The following is a 22,460-nucleotide window of genomic DNA, read 5'->3' as shown; positions in this document are numbered from 1 at the left end:
CAAAGAAAGGATATGAAACCATTTCAGCTTAAAGACTAAAAAAATTTGACAATGTAATGCAATGTAAACCTATAATGGATCCTATGATAATATGGAAAAATATGATAAAGAACATTTTGAGGTCAATTAACAAAATAGTGATATAAAAAGTTAAATTATTATATTAATATTAAAATTACTGAAGTTGATAACAGTGCTATGGTATATAACAACATCCTTATGTCAGATGATATATGCTGAAGTATTCAGGAAAAAGGGCTGTAATGTATGAAACAAACTCTCAAATTATTTCAAAAATGTGTGTTATATGTCTACAGAGTGAGAAAGCAAAAGCAAATGGATCAAAGTGGTAACAACAGGTGAAGGTGGGTAAAAGGTAGAGAGGAGCTCTTTGCAATTATTTTTAAGTTCGAAATTTTTCCAAATAAAAGGTTAAAAAATTTTGCCCCACATACCATGATGTCTATGGTAAGGCAAATAGTCATAACTACTAAAAAAAAAAAAAAAAAAAAAAAAAAAATCTGTTTATAATTAACAGAACCAATTTCATTTTACATAGAAGCACAAAAGGCTTTTCTTTCATTATTGAAAATAAGTTATATTTTCTATAAATGCAACTTCAACATAAATTGTATGAGGACAGACCTTTGAAGTTACTCATTTTATAAATAAAATTATGTCATTATGATAATGCCACCCTGGTATTTGAATTCTCCAGCATACCACATTTGTACTCATCTGTTTCTGTCTATCATTGTTCACAGTGACTCTACATTTAAGTGCAGGTATGTAGCTACTTCATTGTCTTTTTAGTGTAGTTTTGCCTAAGCATTTATTTATATTTTGAAATACACATCATTTGTTGCAAGTTACTTCCCTTTTGTTTCTTCTTTGGATCATAGTAATGATATAGATTTTAAGAATATTATTAATAGGTAGATTATATTATCCTTTAACTTAACTTCAAGATAATAAAAGAGGAGTATTAAAAGTGCTTGTTATGCTGGGCTTGGTGGTGCACACCTGTAAACCCAGCAGCTTGGGAGGCTGAGGCAAGAGGATGGTGAGTTCAAAGACAGCCTTGGCAAAAGACAGGTTCTAAGCAACTCAGTGAGATCCTGTCTCTAAATAAAATACAAAATAGGGCTAGGGATGTGGCTCAGTGGTCAAGTGCCCCTGAGTTCAATCCCCAGTACTCCCCCGGAGAAAAAGTACTTGTTATAAAAAAGGCTATGCTGGGTCTCTTACAGTCAGAACCGGACTGTAAGTTCCTTGAGGAGAGGTTAGGATTACTCATCCTCAGATCTTTCTAGTTCTGCTTTGGCTAACCCATCCCCATACACCCATTCCAGAGCTCACAACTAACTCTGCTTGTGCAATCACATCATCAAGGAATAAAATTATTTTGGAACACCCAATAAGGTCATCAATACTGACACCTGTGTCCCCCACACTTGATGGGAAAAATCCATAAACAAAAGAAGACTTTATTCTTACCTGACATAACTCCCCCCAAACAGTGGAAGAAGTCTGAGAGAAAATATTAGATCAGCACTGGTACTGATTCAAAAAATTACATCAGTCTTATAAAATTATGATCCATCTATTGATTTTGCCAATGTCTTGATGATGTTGTATGTACCAAAGGACAAGCAGAACCAAAAGGCTCAAGTGTGAACATTTTTAAAATGTGCACACAGTCAGTGATTTCTTTTAGGCTTTGGCATTTTATACAAGAAAGGTTGCTTTCTGTACAATATTTCACAGGAAACAAGGGAAGTATAATTAGGAACTTATTTTCTGAGAAGATGTTGGTCAATGATCTTCCCCAAATGATTCCAACTTTGTTTTCAAACCTGTTACCTGGTAACAAAAAGAGTCAAAAACAGCTCTGAAGACCACAAGAAGAGTTAAGAAAAATGAAGAGACTGAAAATAAAAAGGGAAGAAATGTGAAATTCTATAAAATAGAGACAGGCTGCATAAAAACTGCATGATAAAAATGAACAAGTAGGAAAATAATCATTTTATCACTTCAGAAGACTAATCATCAGGCAAACATGAAATATTAGAAATGTACAGGTCTTTTAGGACTTAAAATATGGTTATTTCAATTGACCAGCATAAAGCATCATTTCACAAACACATCAAATGAGTAAATGAAGGTAGACATGTGGAGTGACTGCAGATGACACACAGAACAGCCACAAGGTAGGTACTTACCGAGGTGACAATGTTCTTTTTCTCTTGCTTCCCATTTGTGGCTGTCCACATATGCTGCAGAAAGCAGACATCTTTTTCCTGAGGAAATAAAGGCAATGATCTCAACAGGCATGGTTTTGCAATGATTTCATCTAATATATCCATACTATGAAACACTATCTTTGCCATATCTTCAAACACTAGGTTATATATTTTAATATTAACTTTAAAAAAAAAAACAACTACTGCACAGTTTACAAAATGCATTCATCTTCTAACAAGTAAAGATGCAGAAAAATTGAAATCATTTACAATAATCTTATGGATCAAAATGTTGACAGGGCAAGGAAAACTTCTTATCATTAAAAATTATGGCCCAGGTGAGCCCTAGAACTCCTTTATGGAATTCAAAACACTGCTGAACAGTGTTTAATTCCTAAACTATTAGTCTTGAAAATATTTCCATCTGACTTGGATTAGCAAATTTACCCAAATTTTGCATAAGTGACCCAGCACCCTCGTGATAAATAAGAGAAACTCAAAAAGCCAAATTTAAGGAAACACACAAGATGGCATAGTTGTATTTCCAGTACCTGGCACGATGCCTGGCATTGCTCAATAAACATGAGCTTAAGGAATGAATGAGAAAGAATGAATGGTGGTTTCATCAAAATTAAAAACTTTTGTGTTTCAATGGACATTTTCAAGAAAGTGAAAGAAAACCCCACAGAATGGGAAAAAATATTTACAAATAATTTATCTGACAAGGGACTTATACCCAGAATATATAATAGCTCTTACAACTTAAAACAAAACAAAACAAAGTCAACTGAAAGATTGGCAAAGGATTTAATAGACGTCCTCAAAAATAAAACAAAACAACCCCATAAAATGTATACAGAGTCATCCCTGGATGTTTTTGGAGGATTAATTCCAAGATCCCCTGTGGATATAAAAATTCTTCAATGCTCAAATCTTTGGGACAAAATGGCTAAGTATTTGCATATAACCTAGGTATATATACCTGCCCCATATACGTTAAATCAGCTCTAAATTACTTATTATACTTAATTCAATGTAAATGCTATGTAAATAGTTGTTTTACTATATTATTTCAGGAATAATGACAAGAAAAAAAGAACAATTACATGTTTAGTGCAGATGAAAATTTTAAAACATATTTTCAATTTGCAGTTGGTTGAATCCACAGATGCAGAACCTGTGAGTCTGGAGGGCTGAATTTGTGTGCACAAATAAATATGCACATATAAGTAGCTAATAAACACATGGAAAGATGCTTAACATCATTTGCCAGTAGGGAAATACCAACCCAAACCACCTGGAGATGCCATTTCACATCGAGAATGATGACTATAATCAAACAGCAGACAATGATGGCTTTTTGATACTCACGAGGATGCAGAGAAACTAGAACCTCATATATTGCCAGTGAGAATATAAAGTAGAGCAGCTGCTTTGGAAAACAGTTTGGCAGTTCCTCAAACTGTTAACATGGAGTTACCATATGACCTACCACTTTCACTTCCAGGTAGATATAACCAAGAAAAACGAACACTTGGGTCTACACAAAATTTGTACATATAAGCAGTACATGAATAATGGACAACAAATGGGAAACAGCCCAAATATCCATCAGTTAATAAATAAACATAAAAATGTGGTATATCTTTACAATGGAATATTTGGCAATTAGAAATGAAGGACCTCCAAAACATTATGCTAAGTAAAAAAGATGTCAGCCTCAAAAAACCCACATACGATAATTCAATTTTTATGAAATCCCAAAATGGACAAAACTATAGAGACAGAAAGTAGATTATTGGTTGTAGAAGGCTGGGAGTGGAGACTGGGAAATCATGGGGAAAAATGAAAAATGGCTGATAATGAACATGGGATTTCTTTCTGAAATGATAAAAATTGTCCTAAAATTGATTGTAATGGCTGCAAACTGTGTGCATATATTAAAAACCATTGAATTTTATAGTTCAAATGGGTGAGTTGTATATCATATGTATTATATCTTAATAACCTATTTTTTAAAAGGAAAAACAAAATAGAACGATTGGCTGATGATCACCTGTAGGTCATAGCAGACAATAAGCCAAACGTTAACTAGACGGGATGGGCCAATTAAACATAATAATAGATATTCTCTATCCATCCTTCAATTAAAATAACCAGATCCATCCATGTGTATTTATACACAATCTAATACTTCTCTTATCTAAAGCACAGATCAGATCTTTATTAGAATATCTAAATTTGAGTCCTAAAACTTAAACAATGATATATACAGTAAGAAAAAGTTTCTTAAGACTGTTTCAAAAGGGGCACAAAGACATTCTAAAAAAACAACTATTTAAGTGATCATATTTCAAATGGATTTTATGAAAGTATTAGATATTTATAACTTTGAGTCACGTCTCATAAACAATATTATAAATTATTAGTTATATTCCTAAATTTAGGAATCAAAACAAGAAGGATGATTAAAAGCTGTTGGTATTATGTTAGGTGTAGAGTTGTACACCAATTAAGGAGAAAGGAGATCTGAGTTCTAGTTTGAGTTTTACCAGCTATTAGAAAATTTCAGATTCTACCATTATAAATCAAGCAAGACTAGGTGATACCTAAGGTCACCGTAGGCTCTAACAGTCACTGACACAGAACCAAAAGCATCAATTCAGATATTCATTTATTACTTATAACAGCATTTTTATGTAAACTGAATGCCAATTTCTAAAACCAGTAAGGGCTCTCTCAATTCTGTGGGGAACAATGGCAGCCCTTCTCTATGTGAACATGAACTGAGGAAGCTGTTAAGCTACTTACTCAAGATACCAGTGGTTTATCCTTTACTTTTATTATTATTATCTCTTATTTGTTCTCTACATCTTCATTCTAGCATAAGAAACCACCCTTCTGTGGAAGGCTCCTTTTCTGGAGTCAGAAAAGACAATTATTTAGATCACTGCTCAAGTGTTCTGTATTGAGAAATACAAAGCTGGAGAGGTAATGGAAAGAAGACTTGAGAACTGTCAGAACACCCTCTGTGTGCAACTGTTCAAGAGAAATGAACAAACTAGAATGAAAATGAATTAGGACTAATAACTTTACAAAAGATAAACCCAGGCTCCCCCCAAGGTATGTGTGTATGTTTATATGTTTTTGTGTGTGTGTGTGTGTGTGACTAAGGATTAAGCCCGGGACACTGTACCACTAAGCTACATTCCCTGCACACATACCCTCCCCCAACTTTTTTTTTTTTTTTTTAATTTTGAGATGGGATCTCACTAAATTGCAGGAGCTGATTTCAAACTTGCAATCCTCCTGCCTCAGCTTCCCTAGTCACTGGGATTACAAGCATGTGTACTCAGTGCCTGGTTATATATGTCTTTTTCTGCTTAAAAAAGTAGTAGGTAATCATTCTCAATCTATATTGAGGGTATAATGAAAAGAAATGGATACAAGGATAAAGAACTTAATTTTGGCAAATAGATAATTTCTATAGTTGCTTTAATACAAACCAATGACAAACATGGGAATAAGTTACCAAGTATGGTTGGCAGAATAGCCCTCAAAGATGTCCATGCCCCATTACTAGAACCTATAAATATGTTACATGGTAGAGGGGAATTAAGGTTGCTAATCAGATAGGAGAGTGTCCTAGATTATACAGATAGGTTTAATGTAATCACAAGGGTCCTTAAAAATAGGAGACAGAAGAGTCTGTTGGTAAACGTGATATGTGAAGGACAGTTAAGTGAGAACCTTACAATGATTGGCCATTGCTCACGTTGAAAATGTAGAAAGGGGATTGTAACCCAAGGAATGTGAGTGGTCTTGTTCAATATAACTTTCTCAATGATGCAAAGGTCTCTAGAATACAGAGAAAGCAAAGGAATGGATTCTCCCCTAAAGACTCCAAAAGGGAACATATCCAGTCCAACCCCCTAATTTTAGTATGATAAGACCCCAGGTCAGACAGTTGACCCAAAGAATACTAAGATAAATCTGTGCTATTTTAAGCCACCAAATTTGTGTTAATTTGCTACAAAAGCAATAGAACACATTTTCTGTTAAGATTTTTAAAGCAGGATTTTCATCTTTCTGAAATACTTTATAAATGACAGCATTTGTAATTCTTTCCATTTCTGTGCATGAATTGAAGGTCTGTATATTAATGTTACAACCAAAGCATTTCTACAAAATCAGGGAAAGAACATTGAATGGAGTGGACAACAGCCAAGTGGACTATCTAGATCAGATTCTCAAATATTAGTATGCATATCAATTTTTGTTAAAATGCAGATTCTGATTCTGTAGGTTCAGAGCAGGAACAGATTCCACATTTCTAAATAAGTTCCTAGGTAATGATGATGAAGACATTCCTCAGATCACAGTTGAATTAGCAAAGGAACAGATACCAGCCTTATAGTTCTAGGTTTGTAAACCTGTTCAATCCTACTCTGAATATACCATCTAAAAGTATATACAAAGTTTTCTTAAACCTGCTTACCCTCAGATAATATTGCTTGGACAATAATAGTCTCACCACTACAAAAAAAAATGTTTTCTCCATTTAATTCTGAAACACTTTCAAGGACCAAAATTTCAAAGTTTGATGAAAACTGACTGGCTCCATCAATAATCAAATGTCTCCAAACATTTCTCCCTATTCAAAGGGAAGCAGTGTGATTATGGGAATAGATAAGCCTTAGAGTCACAAGGTAACTCTAAATCCTTGCCTTGTTAATAATAAATGCTTTGAAAAACTGGGCAAAGTACAGGTTATCTGTGAGCCTCTTTCCCTCTTTCTATGCAGGATGGGAAAACAATGCCTCTCAGTAATTTGAGTGCATTATTAATGTTTTAATGTCAACTATGTAATGATGTCTAGTAGGTTTCTTTCCTCTAGGCTCTTGATAAATGTCATTTTCTTTTTGGGTTTCATGTCAGTTAAATTTCTTTTTGTTCTCTTGATCATTTTAGTTGTACTCCTCCATATGATTTTAAGAAGAACAGATAGAAGCACCAGTGTTGCAAATCTATGTCATGAATTTGTACAAAACATTTTTCCTCTCCTGTAATGGAGCAAATGCTTCAATTCTGCCATAAATCTAGCTCCTTATTCCTTATCAGAATTTTCAAATTCCAAGTGGTCTGTGTTGAACTACTCTATTTACTTATATCACCTCCCTTATAGCTTTCAGTTCTTGACTTTGAGACTACTTTCATCTATGTCCAACCCAGTGCTTGTTCAATATAACTTTCTCAATAATGAAAAGGTTCAATTCTAAGTTATCCAAAATGGTAGCCAAGAGCCACATCCATTCTCTGAGCACTTAAAATACAAGTAGTGTCAAGATACAACTGAAATTTTCATTCTATTTATATTTATTTCAAATTTAAATAGCGACCCATGCTAATAACTACCATGCTGGAATAGCACAAGTATAACTTGCCAGAAGCTCAACAGTTCAAACTAAATCCAAAATGCCATCTGGAAAGTCTCTCAAGTCACCCTAATTTCCATTTCTTTGTTAGAGTGGCTAATACTTATGCATACCAATTTTGCCAAATGCATGGCATTAAATATTTTTACTAGCTAAGGCAACCACTTACTTTTCAGAAAACTTCTTGTGGCCACCTATCTTGTGTTGATATTTAATGGCTGTTCCTTAAGTGTGAGCCAGAGTGCGCTAATTTTTAATAGGGGCTAAGGGAATTGGTTGAAAAGAGGAGATAAAAGCCACTGGAAACACTAAGTATGATTATTGCATTTTAATCAAGTAATCATGCACATCTACCAAGATTATTTGGTTGAAATCATTGTAAACTTGACTTCTGTAAATACTTAAAAACTTTTCCCCATCAGATTCAAAGTATTTTACAAGTAGTTATTAGCATTTGTTATCTGCACCTGGAAAACTATAGCAAAGAAATGTTCAAGAATTGTGTCCAAGGTCATTAGGTTAAAGTGAGATAAATACTGCAAAAATCTTATGCAAAGTGAAGACCAGGGGTCTGGAAAGGCGAGATGGTAAGGAAAACATTTACCTGATGCCTCTCCTGGGAAACCTCAGAGTGGGAGAAAACTGTCTTGAACCTGCTTACTCTCAGATAATATTGCTTGGGCAATAATAGTCTCTAAAATAACTACCCACTACAAAAAAGAAATGTTTTCTTCATTTAATTCTGAAACACTTTCAAGGACCAAAATTTCAAAACAGATCAGGGGGTGGATGTATTACACCTTTTCATGGTGGGCAAAAAGACGACCACCTTAACACACAAATCTGACAATCATACGCAAAATCTCTCATGCCATAACCTTCCTCTGCTTCTCACACCTTTGACCTGGCAGATACTACTATTTTAAGGAAGGAGATGGGTCAGAGACTGACTACCTCTCCTCTCTGCGCTAACACACACCTCGAATGGCTTCTCTAGCAACCAGATCCCCAAAGCATTTGCTCTCTTCTGGAAAGCTTGTCGCTTCTTTCATTCAAGGAATGGAGTAATCAGGGGCCTAATGAAGAAGCCCCACCAGGGCAGCAGTCACCAACCTGCCGGGTAGAGGTGAGGCAGAGGAACTTTCCGAGCCAGAAGCAGCCAGCGCCGCACCATGGGGGCCGCCATCTTGGAGCGTACCATGAGGAGGGCCGGCCGGGGGCCGTAGGCAGGGAAGGGGCGGGACACAGTCCGCCCTGTGGGCTCAGAGATTGGATGAGTCCTGTTCTGAGCTTTCGGCGATCCGTCCCCCGCCCCAGCTCTCACAGGTGGTGCGGCCCGGGACAATATGGCTGCATTTCGGTCCTTGGAACGAGCTCTGCAGCAAACGACACGGACTTCTTTTTATCCCGGGGTGGAAGCCGCAGGCTCCAACTGCTGCCGGTGCCCACTCGGAGGTATCCGCGGCATCAGGCCTTGGAAGGAGGGGAGGGGATGGAAAGGAAGGGAGTGTTAAGCCTTGGCAGGCTTCTCGTTGGAGAATCGCTCATCGGCCTGGAGCGCGCCCTTGCCCTCCAGTCGCACGTGGGTATGGCAGTGACCCCTGGGGGTCGTGAAAGCCCCAGAGCGTGGAAACGGAAGGAGGAGTGCACGGGGCGACTTGCTCTCCCGGGATACTTCTCACCCTTTGGGCAGGGTTTAGGAGGGAAGATCTTAGTTTGGACTCTCAGCTCTGCTGCTACAAATAAAAAGACCTTGAAAGGGTTTCCTCGTTCTCAAGATTATCCTTACCACCTTACCAATGATTAAACCTGAGAATGCTAGTGAGTGATGATAAACATATTTAGCACTTTGTGTCAGGCATTTTTCTAATGCATTTTACATGTAATAACTCCTTTCCTCCAAACACTCAATGGGAGAGGTTTACCTCCTCAGAGTGGGAGAGAACCTCTGTTTACAGAGAAGGAAATACTACAATGTTAAAGTCATTTGCCCAAGGTCACAGGGAACTGGTAGAGGCAAGATTTGAACTAGGTTAACAGTGGAGACCTCCCAATCATGCCATGGACTGCCCTTTTATAAGTATTAGCAGTACACAGAATTCTTTTATTGGGTACTTTGCCATTCTTCATCCATTTGATATCATGCACAGCCGAGAATTCCGAAGTATGGATATTTCTCAGATTATTAAGCTGTTGTGATGATTTATCTTGAGGATAGAGTCCAGATCTGAAAGGCCATGATCCTTTTATTTCACAAAGGACAAAACTAGAAGTTTCAGTGGTTGAATAATAGCTTTTTCCACTCTACTATATGCTCCCAGATAAACCAAAACACGATATGCTTGTTTTACATTTAAATGACAGCTTAAAAAAAAAATGTCTGTTACCCTTAAACCACATGGCAAACAACTATTTTGTCCTTCAAATCTCAGCTTCCTGTCAACCAGTCCTCATACACAGTTAATAACTAGCTCCTTTCACACACAAACAAAATTTATTTTACTGAGTACTTTCATTTGCTGGTTGTTTCAAGATATTTTTCCCTACCAAGTTTATGTCATAATAGATAACAATAAGATCAGATCATTAGATCAGACTCTACTTATGTTATTTGCTAAGTGTAAAGCAGTAAAAATGATGTAACTTTTTTCCCCTAATTTTTAGCTAAAAGATATCTACTTACAGATAATATCATGAAATTAAAAGAATTTCAACATAAGAAGTTGGCTATTGCATATAATCTTCCTGACACCAAAGGTAAATAGAATTTATTTTGTTAATTCTTTTATCTGTCATTTCAGTTTCCTCTTTGTCTCTATTCATTCTTTGCTTTGGTGACCTTCAATCTCATAGAAAAAGTTGATAACATTTCTTCTTAGCTTCCTAGACTACCCTTAGATTCACCTTTCATTTCACACTCTACTACTACAAAGTCTACGGCTTTCCTCTTACCTCTTGACCCAGAGTCCAAGAAGAGATGCAAATAGAAAGGCGCCACGTGCATATACACATATATATATAAGAACTCCAGATGACCGGCTTTCAAACTTATGTAGCTTTCAGTGAAAAATATATTTAATCACATAGACATGTGAATGAAATAAAACAGTGCTATATGTGATGATGCATTTTGATTTTCTTGTTGTTTTGTTTTTGATACTGGGAATTGAACTCAGGGATGCTTAACCACTGAGCCACATCCCCAGCCCTTTTTACTTTTTATTTTGAGATGGGGTCTCACTAAGTTGCTTAGGGCCTCGCCACTTTGCTGAGGCTGGCCTTGAATTTGTGATCCTCCTGCCTCAGCCTTCCAGGTTACTGGGTTTACAGGTATGCACCATTCATTGAGTCTAGCTCATTTTGATATTTTTTTAAGTCAGTAGGATCAAGGGTTTTTTAAAAAACAGGAGGAATTTGTATAAAACCTGGAGTTTAAAAAGTCCAGTGTGTTTGGGGGCAGTGTAGAGGGAAAAAAAATTGATAATTGTTGAGGTTGGCTGATGGTAATTTTTCTCTACTTTTGGGTGAGCTTAAAATTTTTTTGTTAAAAAGCTAAAAACATGCTGGGCGCGATGGCACATGCCTGTAATCCCCGCAGCTTGGGAGGATGAAGCAGGACAATTCTGAGTTCAAAGCCAGCCTCAGCAACAGTGAGGCACTAAGCAACTCAGTGAGACCTGTTTCTAAATAAAATAAAAAGAAAGGGCTGGGGATGTGACTCAGTGGTTAAGCACTGAGTTCAATTGCTGGTAACAAAAGCTAAAAACACAAGAATACCACTGTCTTAGGTTTATTTCCTTTCAACATTTGAGAAACTTTGTTCTTCCCTCCAACAGAGAGTTTATCCTGGTACTTCAAACTCCTTTATGAATATTTCCAAGACATTCCTCTTTTGTAATAACTCTTAATTTGTCTCTATTGACTTTTCCAGCTATAATCCCAGCTCTCCTTCTCACTGGGAAATTATTGTGAGCACCCAAGTAACACTTCTTGCTTTCATTCCTTCCCAGCTGTTCCTTTAGAAATCAGTCATCCCCCACTGCTTCACTAGTGATACTGCTATGTAACACCACCCAATTTTGTATGTAATACAAAAATAAGACTTAAGAAGTGCGATATAATGTGTTTATCTCCAATTCATTATACTGAATAATCTAGACTTCTTTTTGCCCCAGGTATTTTTGACCTATTTGAGGTTTATAGTCAGGGCCCCATATCATTATCTAGTTGTTGTTTCCAATTGTTATAGACTTTTATAAAACTGACAGTGGTTCACATGTCCTGAAAGATAATCTAATTAGTGCCAACATACTCCATTGTCAAATTGGCATTTTTAAACTCCTGTCAGCAGTTCTTCCATTTTGAGAATCCACAACTGCACTATGTTGTATACCATATCATATCATATGGCTCCTTACCCGATGGCTTCTATCCCTGCCTTAATGGACCCGACCCTCTCTGGTGTCCAGTGTAGCTTCTTATTCATCTGGTCACTGCTCTTCTTTCCATAATGCTTTTACCCCCAATTCTGTTCTGTTACTCTTGCTGATTCCTGTACCCAGAATGACCCCCTGCTTTGTTTCTCCAGCTCTACTCAGTCCCTACTGGTATCTGTCCAATTCCACCAAATCTGGTCTGTCCTGCCGCACTGAGTCATTATAGCTGTCATGACAGGACTCTTCTGTCCTATTGTGTTTATAGTCCTTCACATGTCCCTCTTCCATCATTGTTTTCAGATAGCTTTGTATAAATATATTTTGCCTTCCTGAATAGGCTTTAAGCTCTTTGAGTGCAGGAACCATTCTCAAAGAATGACTCTGAATATAAATATATGATAAGCCATTAAATGCTGATTGATTTGTTTTTTAATGTACAACATACATCTTTTGACATTGTGGATTCTTAAGATTTGTTAAGAGGGATTAGGAGTTTCAACATGTAAAACTATCCTTTTGAGATCTTTCATATTGGAAATTGCTTAGAAATATTTAATAGACTAAATCCTCTTAGATCTAACAGGAGGCAGAGTGAAAATGAGGTCAGTAATGTTACTACTTACTAGCAGCTACTATATGGTGTTAAGTGTTTTCAGACATACCATGTAGCCCATGAGATCTCACTTTATACACAAGTAATATAGTCTCTGTACAAAGGTCTCCTCCAGAGCATGCAAATGGCAGAGCCCAGGTTCTGGGCTCTAAAACCTTTAACCACTGTATGGCTCTACAAATAGATTAGAAGATCCTTTGCATTGTCAAACCAAGTGTGTCTTCTTGTAAATCAACTTCTAGTTTTTGTGTTTTAATATATATTGTGCCACTTCCAGCAGCATTCCTTCAAAGCTCTGGGCCTTGGAACAAATTGTAGATATTTCTTGGCAGCTTCCAATGTGAGAACAGCCCTGGAAAGCAGATGCTTGCTTGGTTCCTGCCTTGCATCCCACCCCACATTTAGTGATAATGTAGCCCCTTCCTAATGCCAAGAAGCAGTGCTTCCTTTTGGTGTTTGTCCCTATAGTTGATTAGACACAAAGATAAGGGACAAAGCTAGACTCTGATGACCTTGAAGTGCTTCTGTTACTAAATGCTCACTAGTGGACTTTTTAAAAAAGTTATATAGTACTGTGGCATGCTTTCTAAGAACTGAGTAAAGAGAAACCAAGAGGAATGAAAGAAAATGAAAATGAGCCAGATAAAAGAAACATGAAGTCAACATCATGGATAAACCCATGTTTAGATCACAATTTCATTTTCCTGTTTGGTGCCCTGCTAATTGATGATTTGGGTATCTGATTATGTTTTCTTCTTGTAAGCTTCCTGTAGATTAGGTTATTTGGGTAAGACTCTGGGACAGTAGTTCTCAAAAGTTGGCATACCTGAGGATCTCCCAGGGAATCAAAAATGCCTTTCTGAGTACTCCCACTCGTAGAAGTTCTGTTGTAGAAAGTTTTGAGTGGGGCGTGGGCCAGTAACCCTATGTCACAGGTTTGCTTTAGGGACACATGACACTCAGTGTTCTAGAGGAATCAGTCAGTGAGGGGAGCTGTATGCTCAGCAACCCCTTTCAGTGCCCCTTTGCAGTGAGCTTCCCGTTTTCCCTGAGGTCAACCCCCTTACAGTCTTAGCCTGAGTGATGGCCACATCCTGTGCTTTCTTCCAGAAACCTATTTTAGAAACTTGGAAGAGAAATTGACCCAGAACAAACTCATCTTAAAGGACGAGTTGAGAACTTTGCTTCATTTGTGTCAGACCCGGGATGATGTGGAGCTGGCTAAAAATGTCATGTACAGGTGAGGCATTTCTTTAGAATTCCTCCAGCCTTCCTTTCTTATTATTCTGTTCCTTTCCCAGAGCAATTTCACCCACCTCTAAGATTTCAGCTATCACCTCTACATTGATTCTTTCCAAATCTTGTCCAAATGCCTTGCTTTAAACCCCAGACACTGACATTTATTCACTGAATGAACACTTACTGGGTTTGCACTACATGCCAGGGGCTGAGGACAGGCTACAGTAATTCATGGACAAAGAAATCATCAATCTAATCACTGATTCCACTTCCCTACCCTCTTAACATACACAAACTTATTTCTCTTCCTGTGTCTTCTATCTAATTGACCTGTCATACAGGACAAATATTTTGGAGCATTTTTCCCTTAGTCTGATTTCCCTCATTTCCCGGATGGAATAAGAAATCCCAGTGCTTGCTCACTCCCTAGTACTGATATCAGTGCAGGCTTCAGTGTTTCTTTCTTCGATCAGTTCAGTGGACTCCTAGCTGTTCTGCTTCCTCCTTAGACCTGTTTGACCTTTCTGATTTATTAGTAGAGCTTCCCATGTTAGAAGGTGCTGGAGGGTCCAAGAAGGCTTCACTTGAATTTCTGCTACCTCCATGTGGCCACATGTGCTCTCCTGAAATGCCTCACCAATCTTTAATGTAATTTGAGTGGCACTGGCTCACAAAGTCAAAGTGAGGGGAAATGGATCCCCCCTCTGGATTGATGGAGCAGCATGCACATACAGGGAGGGAAGAAACTGATGACCACCATCTATTAATCTAAGAAGCTACTGGGAGTATTTTTATACAGATTTTTTTTCTATACAAAAAGTTACGCTTTTGGTAAGTTTTATTTTATATAGTTATAATTATTATTATATATGTAATGATATTTTGTTTTCTAAATAATATTATAGCATAATTTTCCTTTATTAACATATATTCAGAAAGCCTCTTATCTATCTATCTATATATTTATTTATTTTATTTTATTTTTTTTGGTGGTGGTACTAGGGATTGAACCCAGGGGTGCTTTGCCATTGAGTACATTCTCAGCTGCTGCCACCACCCCTACCTTTTTGTGAAGACTGGATCTTTCTTGCTAGGTTGCTGAGGCTGGCCTTGAACTTGGAATCCTCCTGCCTCACCCTCCCAAATTGCTGGGATTGTGGTTGTGTGCCATATTGCCCAGCACCCAGGAAACCTTACACCTTTTGATGACAATATAATACTCCATTATAAATTAACTACCTTAAATAACTATGTCCCCTCTATATGTTGGACATATAAATTGTTTCTAGTTTTTCACCAGTATACATAAAGCCCTGAGGAACAATTCTGCATAAAACTAATTCTTTGTTTCTTTTTTGGGGTGAGGGAGATCAGAGGGTGTATTAGGCAGCTTTCCATCACTATAATAGAACACTAGAGACAGGTTACTTATGAAAAAAGTGTTTTATTTAGCTCATGGCACTGGCATTACCTCATTTCTCTTGATGGTGCCATGTAGTTGATGGCAGCATTGGGAGAATATGAGAACCATGTGATCACATCTGCATGTGGGAAGCCAGAGAATAGGTGGAGCCACTCTTGGCCTTTTGTAACAACTGTCTCTCAAGAACTACCAACAAGTCAAAAACCACCTTAATTCCTTGCAGCATTCTCAGTTGACTTAAGGACCTTCCATTAGGCCCCCACCTCTAAAATAATACTTATACCTCATTGTTGTCTCCCTGAGAGCAAGCTTCCACCACACAGACCCCTGGGGAACAAACCAAATCCAAACCACAGCAGACAGTAGGGACTTGTTAAAATTTGTCAATATAAAATGTCATAATGTTTTTACGAAAGGATTAGGCTGATTTACAGTTGCATACTCAAATTTCATGGTGTTTAATGATTGGGGACCTTCTGGCAATTTCCCCTCTCGCTCCTCCTTTTACTACCTAAAGCCAACAGATGTTCGTAAGAGTAGCAGAATGGGTTAAAAATTCTGAACACTCTTTCCACTCTTATTTTTATCATAAACATTCAAAGTATGACTCTCAATTCTTTATTGATGCAAATAGTTCTACCCAGTTGGCCTTTCCCTCTGTAGATAGCTGGACAAGTGGGAAGATGGGAAAGGGAGTCATGAGCTGAAACAAATAAATTTTATGTTTTTTATCTTTTAATAAAGCCACAAATGGGGAGTAACTTAATCCCCTTATAGTCTTGACCAAATGCTGAAATTTGGTTTGTGGAGGGATATTACATCCTCTTACTTGAATATTTCTTGTCAAGTGGCAGTTCATTATCTCAGTGACTTTCTAGCACTTTTATTGTCTTGAATTTCATTTTGAATGTAAATGTCAACTCAGGAAAACATTTGTTTTTGCTTTCTGTTGTTTTTAATCTGGCACAAGTTTCATATGAGACTGTACTGAAGTACAGATTTTAGAGGTGCTTCTCAGCATGCCGTGCGTTGTATAAGAGCTAACATACTAAGGACTTCCTGTGTCCTATAAGCAAGTCTTATCTCATTTAATCTTCACAGAATATTTTGAGTTGAGTTCTCTTCTCTCCATTTTATAGATGAGGAAACTGAGGCACTGAAGGGTTTTGTTAATTTGCTCATGGTTACATAATTTGTAAGTAGAAGAGCTGGAATTTGAACCAGCATTTTGGAATTGGAGTCTAAATTCCTTAACCACTACTTGCTCTTGTTTTTTCATAACTTAAGTCAAAAGAGTTATAATGAAGCAGTGAATAATTTATAACTTCTGAAGTTGGATTATAAAGTGTATCTTCAAAAGTACATAGTCCCTGGGCAGTACATAAGTTTAGAATAGACCAGCCATAATGCCTCTCCTACTTGCCTCAGTTATTTCAGCAAAGGGTAAAAAATATTCTCTTTTGTAAAGTCAGAGCTTTTCTCCATATTTTAAAATCATTCACGTCATGAAAATCATTGACATGTTCACCAGATTATCCTCACAGTGTCTACAGGAAGGGTGGGTTATTGTAAGTAACTTGTTTTGCAGTTTCAGACTGGCCACCTATAGAACTCTCAAGCTACATAAAATACATTGTTGTCCTTGAAATTCACCTTTTCCCAAGACTTACAAATTATATAAGTGCATTTAATTTATACTAGGTGGTCATGGTTCACATATGCCTACTTTTTTTGTGAGCTTATAAAAGCAGAGATCGCCATAAACTGTGAAATGTGTCAGTTGTCTGCTATCCTGTATGGGCATGAAGCCAGCTTGGAGGAGCCCAGACCATCAACCCTGCTCCTTACCTTTCTTTTCTTGTAGGTGGGGCCAGTTCTGAGGAGACAGAACCCTGCTGTTTCCTAACTTAGCCTTATTCTCAGATCAATTCCATTGATGCTTAATTTAGAGAATGATCGCAATGTACATTTTCTCCTCTTGCTTTTATTGCACAGTGTTTGTTGGCCTCCAATAGAGTCTGTTTAAAATGCCTGACATATTTCTGCACTACAGGATTCTCTGATTTTGTTCAAATCTCCACTTTTCTCTTTCCAGATTGGAGTATCTCATTCCTTATTGTGTCCTTAGCACCTAGCAGAGTGCATACCATGCTGTTATCTGTCCTTTTTACTGTGTCCCACCTTTTGACTTATTGAATCATTTTGATTACCAGGTACCATACAGAGAACAGAAATGTCACTTTGGGGGAATATAAGTTTGGACCTGTTTTCATGAGGCTGTGTTATGAGTTGGATCTTGAGGAGTCTGCAGTGGAGCTCATCAAAGACCAGGTTATTTTTTCCTGATTAATTTGCCTGCCAATATGATTTCCTCAAGGGGTATATTTTGTCATTATCAGAAAAGACATCTTTTCAATACACATTATTCCTGGGTTAGATTTTCAGACAAAGGCCACTACACTGAATGAATAATTCAATTCTCTGCATTTTAAAAGTTTCCTTGGGGTTGGTTTATACCAAGTAGTATAAGTCTCTATGCCTTTGCAGTGGTATGTGCCACATTTTGAGAATATGCTGACCTCTTTTTTTCAGGAACTTTCAGGGAAGGATGGCTTAAGACAAGGTGCCATTATATGAGCCCTTTCTTATCTTTTACCTGTGCTCTTTTTTTGTTTTTATTTCTGATGGAAGACTACATTTGTAAAGTTCTTGTCCACTTGGGGTTTGTTTGGTTTTTTTTGGTACTGAGAATTGAACCCAGAGATCCCTTTACCACTACGTCCCCAACCCTTTTTAATGTTATTTTGAGGCAAGGTCTCTCTAAGTTGCTTTGGGCCTCACTGAGTTGCTGAGGCTGGTCTTGAACTTGGCGATCCTCCTGCCTGAGCCTCCCAAGTTGCTGGGATTACAGGTGTGCCCCTCTGGGCCCTATTCTTGTCCCATTTCAAAATGTTTTCACATATTATGATTTTCTTTTCCTAAAAATAAAAATAGTAGTTATTTTTGCAATTATTTATTTAATATTTGCTGCATCCTCAACATTGTATTTTTGCACTTTACACATTTCATTTCATTGTTTTCCACAGTAAATCTGATAAGATGATGACGAGACTGAGGCTTGGAGACATTATAAATTCATCCTTGGTCAGAAATATTTGTTGAATTTGGGGGCTGGGACTGGCCACTGTGTACATTTTAGTATATTTAGTAACCTCTATAACAAATTACTTTGTCCTTTTGCCTCTTTCTCTTTTTCATATAAAGTGTTCTGTATGTGGTGGAACTCTTAACCCTAGGCTTGTCCTGCCTTAAGGACACCTGTATGTTGGACAGATGATAAAGCAGACAAAGGTAGTTTCAGAACATTACCAATAGTTTGATCTTAGTTTTTTTCCTTAAAAGAAGAAAAAATATATATACAAATATATATTTTACTATGTGGCTGTTGAAACTCAGGAAACTATACTGTATATCTTTGATATTAGAATTATTAAAAATTCTCACTTCATTTCATATAATTTTGTATTGTTTGACTTTTTAAATAAGCATGTTTTATTGTTGTAATCACTGGAAGACAAGTGTTTCACTATAGTAAAGTTGTGAATATGATGGTGAAAAAGAAAAAGTTTTTTTAAAAATCATTTATGAAAAATTCCTATGTTTTTGGAGTAGAATGAACAGAATTAAGAATTAGTGAGGGCTGGGGTTGTGGCTCAGTGGTCGAGTGCTTGCCTAGCATGTGTGAGGCACTGGGATCAATTCTCAGCACCACATAAAAATAAATAAAGGTCCATCAACAACTAATAAAATATTAAATAAAAAAGAATAAGTGTATAAGACCTAATTTTCCACTGAGCTGTCTTCTCAGAAGTCTTCCCTCTCTGCTTTTCACACCTCTCCTGTCTCTTTAACCTTTATTGATGCCTGAAATTATAGTTTTCTTCTTCATTTGTATTCATTTGTTCATTTTCTCCTCCACCAGAATTGAGCTTTAGTAAATTATAAACCCAAGTAGAGTTTAGAACAGGGTGTGCATATTATTTAGCATTTGTCTTTTCTCAGCATCTAGAACAGGGTAGGTCCTCAAAAAAGAACAAACTTGAGCAATGCGTTTAATGACATAATTTGAATATCACCTGTCACATTATCATGGCATTCATTTGGGGAAAATGTCAGGGACGTATTGGTTCAAGGATAATGCACAGTTTCAGTCAGAAGGAATAGATCTATATTGTATAACATGATTACAATAGTTAATAACAGTATATTATAGTCTTACAAATTGCAAAGAGAATAGATTTTAAGTGTTCTCACCACAGAAAATTTTAAGTATGTGAAGCAAGGCACATGTTATTTAGCTTGACTTGGCCGTTCCACAATGTATACATATTTCAAAGCCACATGTCCACAGGAATATATGCAAAAATATATGCAATTTTAGTCAATTACAATAAACAGATACAAGATGAAAAAGTGTTGAGAAATAAATGTCGAGAACCACTAGTTTAGTGAATTGTTTTCAAAAAGTTATCCATTTGTGAACTGAGGACCATGGCTGTGTGAGACCCTTCTGTCTTACTTCCCAAGTATATTCATAGCTGTTGTATTGTATTAATAGTTGGTACCTAGGTTCCAAGGCCACCCTACTGGGGTTAACTGGTTTGTTTCTTCAGAGCCACGTTTCATACAGATGTTCTTCACTGTATTTATGAAACCCAGAGAGCTCTTGCCTCTTGTTCAGTGTGCATATTCCCAAAGGCAACACAGTGGGCAGCAGCTTAAACTTTTTTCAAAAAATAAATATTTGGTATTTCAGATTATTAGAGACCTCAGGAGGCCAGATGCAGCAAGAATAAGACTTGGATAGAGAAGATACAGTATAAATGCCTCCTTAATAGTTTTAACTTTTTACCAAACTGTATTGTTTTTCTTCATTAGCATTTACATGGTTTCTTCTCAGACTCCACATCATTCAATATTTTGATGGATATGTTATTTATCAAAGGCAAATATAAAAGTAAGTACTACCACCTGTTGTTGAAAAATTCTGCTGTCTTTGGTAATGTAGCAATTGGGGGGGGGGGGGAATGGACCATGCAAAAACAACCCTTATGAGGGGCTAAATTATGGAGACCTCATTATTTAAATTTGAAAACATTGCATTGCATGTTATTCCTTCAATGAAACATTTCAGATTTTGCTGATGCTAAAATTGTGGCAGCTTTTAAAATTTTAGTTCTTCCTACGTGACCTGATAATTTAATTTGACATTTAGCTAATTGCTGTATGACTTTAGAACAGCTTTTATTCTACTGAATTCAGTAGATGGTGCTGAACAAGTTAGAGCTTTGGGCACCGCCAGTAGAAGGATTTAACACTGCTGGCCACTCCTCACTTTTGGCAGATGCCTTGGAAGTGTTGATAGAGATGAAAAACCAAGATGTGAAGTTCACCAAAGACACCTATGTCCTTGCGTTTGCAATTTGCTACAAACTGGTAAGACTATTTCCTTTTAAGTTTCAGGGCATTGTGGGTAGTGTTTGAAAGGGGGTTTATTTTTATTCTCTACAAATAAAGTTCAGTTTCTCTGAAGTCTGTTTTCCATCTGGTGGGAATATTTCAATTTTAAATGTATTCATTTTTAGAAAACTCAAGTTAGTCTTGTCTGACAGTTTGATCATAGGAAAAGCAATTATCTTTTACTCTTCTGAAGATTGTGTAGATACTGAGAACAATAGACTGTGTCAGGGTCAAGCTCTACTCTAGAGTTGTCTCATATGCTGGACTCTACTAGATCTGTTTTTCCTGTTGCCATTTTCTCTGAAATCAGAGCATCCTTCTGTGTCAAACTCCAGAACTACCTTCCTCTCATCTGTGAAGTTTTTGTGATCGCCAGTACTAAAGTGACATCTCCTCCAAACATCCCCTAATTGTGCTCTATTTATATCACATACTTGTACTTAACTTTGCCCAGATTTCTTCCTCCTCCTACAGCAGGAGATCCCTGAGGCTTCTTTGTATCCCAGCATCTGACATAGTACCTAATACCTGACAGGGCTTTAATAAATGTTTATGGCATTCAAAAGGCTTTCTAAGGACAGGAGCTCTGGCTTACAAGTCCTTATGTCATTACTGTACCGGGATTGTTTCTTATACATAAAAACTATTCCTTCAGTATTTGTTCAGTGATTGATAACTGAAATAGTGAAATGACCAAGCCTCAGTACATTACTTTAGTCATTCATGCCAGTTAATCTTTGGATATTTGGATAACAGAATCATTTTATACTGAAAACAAAAGAACACCAAGCAAGGCTGAAGAACATGGGCCTTTGAAAAGCTCCCTAATATAGCAGTACCAGCTTTCCAAAACAGAGAGGCAGGTGGGTTAACAGTGGAAATGAGACCAAATGGGAAATTGAGAAACTTGGAGTCTAGTCTCAGTTTTGTATCAACTGACTTGTCTTTGAACTGAGCATGCATGTACCTCATTTATAAAATGAGAGCGGGTTGGATTCAGCAGTCAGCAAGCTTTTTCTGTAAAAGGCCAAATAGTAAGTATTTGAGGCTTTGAGGAACATACAGTTTCTGCCACATATAATTTCTGTCACATATTCTTTGTTTTTTATTTTTATAAGCCTTTAACAACATAAAGACCATTCTTTGCTGTAGATTGGATATAGCCCAAGGGCTATCATTTGCTGACACCTGGGTTAGATCACATTCTTCCCAACCACACCATCCTATGATCCTTCTGGAGCAGAAGGCCAACAAAACACACAACACTGGAGCATCAGTTAGTCAATTTTCTGGCCAATTTAAAGACACTTTCCTGTGTGTATGCTGAGGTAGAATTCAATTCTTATGCATAAGAAGAGCAAGAAGACTTTTCTCCTGCATTGTGTCCAAGAATAACTTGTTTCACTTAGTAGAGACAAGTTGGAAAACTGAGCTGGTCAGGCAGTGCAGATTCCAGGTCAGTTCTGAGAACTGCCCTCTCATCAAATGCAGAGTTGTTTGAGGATTGGAAGGTAAGTCATGACATGACATAGGACACATGCACAGCTGGTG

General features: G+C 37.1%; 2 protein-coding genes across 5 annotated transcripts in view; one reads left to right on the top strand and one right to left on the bottom strand.

The window, feature by feature from the left end:
* Mrps27 (mitochondrial ribosomal protein S27) overlaps positions 1 to 8,914 on the bottom strand; it is a 90,351-nt gene extending 81,437 nt beyond the window's left edge. The window contains exons 1-2 of one of the 2 annotated variants that reach the window (XM_046427331.2): positions 8,792 to 8,914; positions 2,223 to 2,300 (exon numbers count right to left, since the gene is read on the bottom strand). In XM_046427331.2, the coding sequence (XP_046283287.1) occupies positions 2,223 to 2,300; positions 8,792 to 8,879 (166 nt within the window). In that variant the 5' untranslated portion in view covers positions 8,880 to 8,914. The other variant, XM_046427337.2, reaches the window with a different exon arrangement.
* Positions 8,915 to 8,989: 75 nt separating this feature from the next.
* Ptcd2 (pentatricopeptide repeat domain 2) overlaps positions 8,990 to 22,460 on the top strand; it is a 29,020-nt gene continuing 15,549 nt past the window's right edge. For 2 of the 3 annotated variants that reach the window (XM_046427355.2, XM_046427347.2), the window contains exons 1-6: positions 8,990 to 9,133; positions 10,343 to 10,435; positions 13,838 to 13,967; positions 17,603 to 17,720; positions 20,328 to 20,406; positions 20,794 to 20,885. In XM_046427355.2, the coding sequence (XP_046283311.1) occupies positions 9,025 to 9,133; positions 10,343 to 10,435; positions 13,838 to 13,967; positions 17,603 to 17,720; positions 20,328 to 20,406; positions 20,794 to 20,885 (621 nt within the window). In that variant the 5' untranslated portion in view covers positions 8,990 to 9,024. The remainder of the gene's footprint in view (positions 9,134 to 10,342; positions 10,436 to 13,837; positions 13,968 to 17,602; positions 17,721 to 20,327; positions 20,407 to 20,793; positions 20,886 to 22,460) is intronic. The other variant, XM_046427350.2, reaches the window with a different exon arrangement.

Source organism: Marmota monax, unplaced genomic scaffold (genome assembly GCF_021218885.2).
Source record: "Marmota monax isolate L192 unplaced genomic scaffold, Marmota_monax_Labrador192_F-V1.1 WCK01_AAM20220418_F8-fsc00018, whole genome shotgun sequence".
In the NCBI taxonomy this organism is placed as follows: Eukaryota; Metazoa; Chordata; class Mammalia; order Rodentia; family Sciuridae; genus Marmota; species Marmota monax.
The sequence above is the reverse complement of the archived record's forward strand: the minus strand, read 5'-3'. Positions and strand labels throughout refer to the sequence as shown.